This window comes from Salmo salar, chromosome ssa01, assembly GCF_905237065.1.
Source record: "Salmo salar chromosome ssa01, Ssal_v3.1, whole genome shotgun sequence".
Classification (NCBI taxonomy): Eukaryota; Metazoa; Chordata; class Actinopteri; order Salmoniformes; family Salmonidae; genus Salmo; species Salmo salar.
Window position 1 is genome coordinate 113,165,205 of NC_059442.1, and position 7,577 is coordinate 113,172,781.

At 40.6% G+C, this 7,577-nt stretch overlaps 1 protein-coding gene across 22 annotated transcripts in view; it reads left to right on the forward strand.

Moving 5' to 3' along the window:
• The first annotated feature begins 342 nt into the window (after nt 1-342).
• LOC106613918 (transcription factor COE3) overlaps nt 343-7,577 on the forward strand; it is a 196,985-nt gene continuing 189,750 nt past the window's right edge. For 6 of the 22 annotated variants that reach the window (XM_045687599.1, XM_045687637.1, XM_045687608.1 and 3 more), the window contains exons 1-6: nt 343-1,097; nt 1,376-1,532; nt 1,898-1,961; nt 2,442-2,497; nt 4,833-4,906; nt 6,680-6,748. In XM_045687599.1, the coding sequence (XP_045543555.1) occupies nt 958-1,097; nt 1,376-1,532; nt 1,898-1,961; nt 2,442-2,497; nt 4,833-4,906; nt 6,680-6,748 (560 nt within the window). In that variant the 5' untranslated portion in view covers nt 343-957. The remainder of the gene's footprint in view (nt 1,098-1,375; nt 1,533-1,897; nt 1,962-2,441; nt 2,498-4,832; nt 4,907-6,679; nt 6,749-7,577) is intronic. The other 16 variants (XM_045687634.1, XM_045687643.1, XM_045687647.1 and 13 more) reach the window with 5 other exon arrangements.

The window sequence follows — 7,577 nt, forward strand, 5'->3', positions numbered from 1 at the left end:
ACATAACAGCCTACCTGGGTAAAGTATTTAGTGACAATTCTGCTCCCTTCCCTACAATATGTTGTATCGGCTGGACTCAGTCCTTTTGGATTTCATGTACAGTGAATATTAACGTCACAGGATGTGCATTTGAGTGGGAAATCTCTACATTTAATAATGGAGGAAAAAAGTAGAGCTTGTCTTGTTTGGAGCTCTCGGGTTTCAGCCAGGCAGCTATTGCATGTAGGACTCTCCAGAATGAAGCTCGTTCAGGGACAGGACGTGTCACTGCTCCATATATGGCCGAAGCCCCGCCCCACCAACGCGTCATATCGTGACAGCGCGCATCCCGTGGGTTTAGAGTTTTGGCTCCCGGGAAAGGTTCCACTCCTCCGGGATAGAGGGGTTGAGTTTTGTATGCTTCCATCCATTCTGCAAGACGCTAAAGGCCTCTCATCAACCTCTCCTGTGTCCAGGAACACCTCCGTAGTAATCATTTGGTTTATTTGTCTTTTGGAGCTGGAACGCATTGCCAGAAGTGGTCGATTCAACTGAACCTTTTTTTTTTTTTAAATGCATGTTGTATGATGACTCCAGCTTGAGGAGACATCCCCAAAAACAAAAAGTTTTCTTCAAACGCATTTCGAATAAAAAACTTGAATAAAACAGAAGCAACTACAACCATATCCTGCTATTTGAACGACTTCTTCAACGACTAGGATCACGTTCCCACCAGCTACAGAGATAGACTACAGTAACCCATTCTGTAAATTGTTCATGTCGTGCCAACACAGGACGGGCTCAAGGAGACAGGACTTGTGAACTCAACTGGGACTTTTATTTCGTTTCTACACGTTTAACTACAACAAACTTATTTTACTGTTATTTGTCAACCACCAAGAAGGAAAAATTGCTCTTCAACAACTACCTTCCTATTACTCTCATTTGGCTGGAGCGGGTTTGTACGAAACTGTTTTAATGTTTGGAATTCAGGAAAATATAGGCTTACCTAGAGGAGGGACGACTATGAAAGAGGAACCGCTGGGCAGCGGGATGAACTCGGTCCGCTCGTGGATGCACACATCTGGGGTAGTGGATGCGAACACAGCCGCCCAAAGGTACGTTTGCCAAACATCCAATTTTTAATGCATTTCTCAGATTGCCCCTAAATCCCCACATTGCCATGTATCAATTACAATCTCCCTATGCGCCTCTTCTCTTCGGCACTTTCTCCAACGCTCATTACATCATATTACTGTTAAAGTGACAAATCAAGAAATCTCTTATCTCTAAAAACGTGCCTTTCACCATCTCCCAATGTTTTCATCTGATGCTAACTCCATCTCCAGTGTATCTCTCCATCTAACCGAGGTGCTCCTCTCTCTTCTCCCCGCAGCGGTGTGGGTTTGGCTCGGGCACACTACGAGAAGCAACCACCGTCCAACCTCAGAAAATCCAACTTTTTCCACTTCGTTCTTGCGCTGTATGACAGGCAAGGGCAGCCCGTGGAGATCGAACGGACAGCTTATGTGGACTTTGTGGAGAAGGACAAAGTAAGCGTCGTTTCTTTTGGAATATCGTCCCATTTTATTCAAGTATTTTTTTATTTTCACCTAAACAGTTCATAATTTGGTGGTAAAGGCAGGAACACGTCATAGGCGGTGGAGGAGACACGTGCAGTTTTGTGGATTTTCTAAATGACTTCGAATGTCACAAAAGTATTTTATACATTTAGTTGTTTTTTTACTCAACATAGATAGATACCCCCTCCCACACACACACACACACACACACATTTCCCCCCACTTGACCCCTTCATAATAGTCTATTTTGTGATCTCATAATTACCACATCAAGACAAATATCAACATAACACAGTAAATGTATGTGACACTGATTCAATGCTCATTATTTTCAGGAACCAAACAGTGAAAAAACTAACAATGGGATACACTACAAACTACAGTTATTGTACAGCAACGGTAAGTGGTATAGCTACTGATAAGGAAAAAAACTGTGTCTGATTATTATGAAGTGAATAAGTACAAATCAGGGCTGCATGCTTGGACATTGATTCGGTCAGATAACGTTGTATGGTGGTTGTTAGTCTGATATTGGGTTACATTTTTTTAAAGTGGTAAATTGCCTACAGTGTCGGTGTCAGCTAGCGTTGTCCATGGTTAATCCACGCTCAGTTAGCGATGCGTGGGAATCAGATATTAATCCACGTTTTAACCTGACGGTAACCAGATGATGATCATGAAAATGTATTATGATGATACATGTTATATATATATATATATATATATATATATATATATATACAAAAACGTGTTTTATTATATTCATTTTATGTCAGTAAAAATAAGACTTGGCGCATGTATTTTCTAAAATATAATGTGTAAACAAAATCACAGTGTAAATGACAAGATACTTAAAATATATATATACTTTATTCACAGGTGTCAGAACAGAACAGGATCTTTTCGTACGATTAATCGATTCCATGACAAAACAGGTAAGATGTTTTATATATAATTATCTGCATTGCCAAATTGTATGCTTATGGTGCTTGAAATATAACGTGTGTTGTGGAAACGTGCGTGGTTTTAGAATGGACCCTATTACAGGAGATATATGCTTCAATTATCAGCCTGTAAGTTATTAGGTGGCTGTGTGGGTGCGTTTTTTTATCGTTTATATTTCACTATAAATCAGCTCGCTCTCGGTTTGGAGCGATTGTATTGTTGTTATTATTTTTATTTTATACAACTTTGTGAATCGGCTATATAGACATGGACAGTTGTAGATATCCGATATATAGTTAATTAAAATAATAACCTTTAGTGGCCTCTCTTTAATTCGGGTTGTAAGCTCCAGGGGTCTCCCGTATACCCGTGCAAGATCCCCTTAATGTTTATTTAATTTGCAGCCATATACAAAAGTGTTTAATAGGGTTTATTTATTTTCCCTTTTTTTAAATCGTGATTATACTTGACATGAGATATTATATATATTTTTTTGGAGAATGCTATAAAATATTTAGCTGATATTACGGTTACTGAAATTAATCGGTTTGTAGGTCTACCGTGCTTTGCGTATTGGCTCGAGAGCGCATGTTAGTAAATGAACCCCTAATTTCGCTTATGTTCTAATAGATGGGATGACGTAGCCTTCAACAAACATAGGTCTGATCTGCTACGTAGTAATTGTGCGTTGACAGTCCATCAGTTCAGAAATGTTCAAATAATAATTTATTGTGACAAACAGACCAGACTATTATTGCTAAACGGAAGTCTCGGTTTAATAACAAGAGCCTCTTTTTACTATGAGAGGCCACTTGAGTGGACAATGTGGCGCGTTTCCTCAACCTGAATGTTTTCGGAAGTCACTCTCGGCTAGTATGGGCTTATTGTTAAGTGCACTCCTCCAAGTTGACTGAATAGCTTCTAGCTTCAGTGTCTAGGGTTAAATAGCATTATTAATACCGGTTTGTTTATTCATATTTTGTCACCTCTTATTATTATATAGGAAATATAGGCTACGTGTTAGATTCGTAGCCACTCCTCGTTGACTGTACTTTCTGTAGCCTATAGGTCTGTCTATGATCAGAGAGTCAATGACGCTGAACCGTCAGTTTATGGATTTCTGTTTCTTCAGCCGAGACACGGGAAATAAATCACATGATGATAACTGCAATACTCCCCAAATCCCTCATATATAGATGTAGTAGCCGATGTGGTACCCCTCTCACCTCCAATGGAACAGAGCTGTTCGATGGGTTTTCAACTATTACCAGAAGCACTAAAAACGATTTAAAATCCCTATCTCATTTTGCTGTGAAATATTTGATGTAGTGTTTTTCTATTTATTTATTCACCCGCATGTCCCCTCTTGCTATAGCAGCGTTGTTACTCGTTGTAAATACAATTGTGATAGGCCCTATAGTGTGTCATGCGTTTTGCTTAATTGCTAATTATAAAGAGTTTATCTTTGATTAAAAGCACCGCTTCTTTGGTTTTACATTCATCCAAGATGTAACGGCGATGCGAGCGGGATAGGCAGGCTGCTGTTGTCGAGCTGTAGCGGTGCATCACAGACCCGGGGCAGAACGAGGGGAGGGAGAGAGACAGACAGAGAGCAAAAACAACTGAGGCCGAGCGCACCTACAGCTCCACGCCATCTGTTAAAGCCAATGCTCAAGAATTACTCTACCGAACCCCGACACCGATTTTTTTTTTATCCGAGAAAAATCATTGTTAGCGGTTCAAAATAAACAACAGCTTGCCCATTAGCTCCCCCCCCCAAATATCTGTAGATTAGAATGGCGCTGATGTATACGGAAATGAGTATTATTTACATCGCCCATCTGCAGCTGAGAACCCACGTGTGATTGGTATTATCCTGGGATAATGAATAAAAAATATACAAACAACATAATACACATATTAACCTATTTGACATTTTTTGTTGTTGTTGTTGTGGTCTAGCAAATCAATTAGGCTATTTATTTACATTACAATATATATAAATATACATTTTTAAAGAAAGTAATTGTTTGGGAATTATCTACGAGAAATTAATTTATATTTTCAACTTACAATATAACCTATAAATCATAAACTATACAATTGCTGTATGTAGACCTATGTGTCAATATTAGTAGGTCTATATACTTTATGAATTAATAATCAATAAAATAATGAATTGACTAATTTATGAATTGAATGTTATTGTGGTGTAGGTTGAGGCTTATATCCTATAACCCACAGAGAACGGCAAATGTGCAACGTGTTATCCAGTTCGATATTTTAAACGTCTGCTTCTGATGTCTTTCTCGCTTTGATTCCAAGGCTATAATCTATGAAGGTCAAGATAAAAACCCAGAGATGTGCCGAGTGCTTCTCACACACGAAATCATGTGCAGGTAAGAGCTTTATTTATCACGGCGATTAGCTACATTTCAACGTCCTTTTAATATATGCTTGTATATTTTTAATTTATTTTTTAAATATTTCTTTGCTTTGTTATTAAAATGCTGAGTTGAGGGTTTTGAGGATGCTCCTTACTAGATGTATTAACCCATCAACCTCAATCTCTTGTTGCAATGAAAACACGTCGATTCATATCGGCAGAGTCATAGCCAATGTTACATAGGCTGCCTATTCTCAGACATAACACTATGCGAAATGGAATATTATAACTGGGGAGGTTGCATTCAATGACCATTAGGAATTACAGGCCAGAATCCCTGTATCGGTTTTAAACTACTATAGTTGGGTTTGATTGGTCAACTGACAACAGACACAGAACAGAGAAACAGGTCGCTGATGACGGCACATTCCTGTGTTCTGTCAACGGGCGGAATAATAACACAGAAACGGAGCTTTGATAATCTTGTTGAATCCCTGTTTATCATGAGCTGACCCACACAGCAGGCGTCATCCTGCTCCAAGTGGGCCGAACTACACCTCATCACCACGACATAATGTACAACAAAAGCTATGTTTTCTCTTTAGATGATGGTTTGCATATCAATGAATGTTTCAGAGGTGTGTGTGTGTGTGTGTGTGTGTACACACACTGCTTGTAGTAAAGACCGTTTCCGTTGAAAACACAGATGTGGTTTGGAGATCTAGAAGTGGAGGACTGTTAGACTTTTTTTTTTTTAAATCACTTTAACTCTCAGCAGCTAGCTTTAAAGAGCTTCACACACTCCCCACACCATATGGTGTTCACTTAGCTCATCTGGACATGGAGCCATCATACAACTAGGCTTTAAAAAAAATAAAAATAAAAGTGAGAATGAAGCATAACATTTTGGTATAATTTCAACATGACTAAAACTATACCAGACAGTATTGGGTCCGGTCCTTTCCCCATCGGTAGCTCTGGCTAGACCCCAGCACCAGAACCAGCACCAGAACCAGCACCATAACCAGCACCACCGGCTAAACCCAGACAATGCTACTTCAGTAAAAGATTGATGCAGGAGCTACATGGCTTCTGAGTGCTCTATTGAATATCTGGCCTATCACAGGAAGGCTGGTTTGAAGATGGCCGTCTGCATCCTCTCCAGAATTAACAGCTTGACAATTAGAGGGAAACTAAAAGCTGAAGCTGTGGAAAGACGATTCCCCAGCCTCCTGGCATCTTCTGTTCTCAGTTCAGTGCTAGAGACAACACCACAAACATGTTGTCTCCCTGAGACTAGCAAACGTGCAGCAGCAGTGCTCGGCAATGCTAGGGGTACGTCCCAAATGGCACCCTATTCCCTACATAGTGCACTACATTTGACCAGAGGTCTATGTGAATAGGGTTCCATTTGGGACACAGACGAGGAGATGTTTACCCGTTTACCCGGCGTGGCGAGACTGACTAGGTTCCATACCAATCAACAGACAGACAGCTAGCGCCAGGCATACAGGCACAGCTCAGCAACAATCATTATCTAAACACTGTCATGCTTAGATAAATCTACAATTAAAGAATTAAAAGAAAATGTTACTAAGTAACAATTAAACATGCGAAGATCCACACTGTGTGAACCTCTTTGGGCTGCAGTTTACACATGCAGCCCAAATCTGATATTTTCGAACCAATCAGATCTGGATCTTTTGCCTATAAAAGGGGCAACAGATCAGAATTGGTCTGCCTGTGTGAACCTGACTTGATAACATCATCATTTTGTCCTCTCTAGTCGGTGTTGTGATAAGAAGAGTTGTGGCAACAGGAACGAGACTCCTTCAGACCCCGTTATCATCGACAGGTAAGAAACACACCGCTGTTTGGTACAGTTCTTTTCTCTGTTCTGGTGTAGTCGTGTGGCGTGTGCTGTGTGTATGTACGGAGTGTGATGGTCATGGTTGTTGTAGTCATTCTGGGACTGTTGTTGTAATCATCCTGGGGACTCTGTGGTGCCCAACTTCTGTCTCTCTGTCTCTCTGCATTGTGCTGTCTCTGTGTTTGTTGTTCTCCTGCGTTGTTGCACAGGTGGGTTGACTTGGAAACCTGGAGGTCTCTGTGGGGATTGGGTAATTGCTAGCGAGTTGTCAGGGGAAACAGTTTCCTCGGCCTTTCCTCTCTCTGTGCTCTGCCCTGCTGTGAGGAAGTCAGTTGTTTACGCCTGGAGTGCGCTTGGCTTTACATTCAGACATGTATCATTGAATGGCTGCCTCCTAATTTGCGAACAAGTGTTTTATTCAGTACTCTGTCATTTATTCCACTATACTGTATTTCTATGTGAATCTGAGTGCTTGGCTGCCTTCCTAAATGGGCCCACTGTCCAGGAGAGCTTGATATCACGTTAGATATATTGTTACTGCTACTGGCCGAGCACAGTTTTCTCAGTCGTAGTTCATTGGATGTGAACAAGTATGTTGGGAGAGGGAAAAATGATGAGTTAAACCAGGGTGAAATATGGAGAAACCAGGAGAGGGAAAGATGATGAGTTAAACCAGGGTGAAATATGGAGAAACCAGGAGAGGGAAAGATGATGAGTTAAACCAGGGTGAAATATGGAGAAACCAGGAGAGGGAAAGACGATGAGTTAAACCAGGGTGAAATATGGAGAAACCAGGAGAGGGAAAGATGACGAG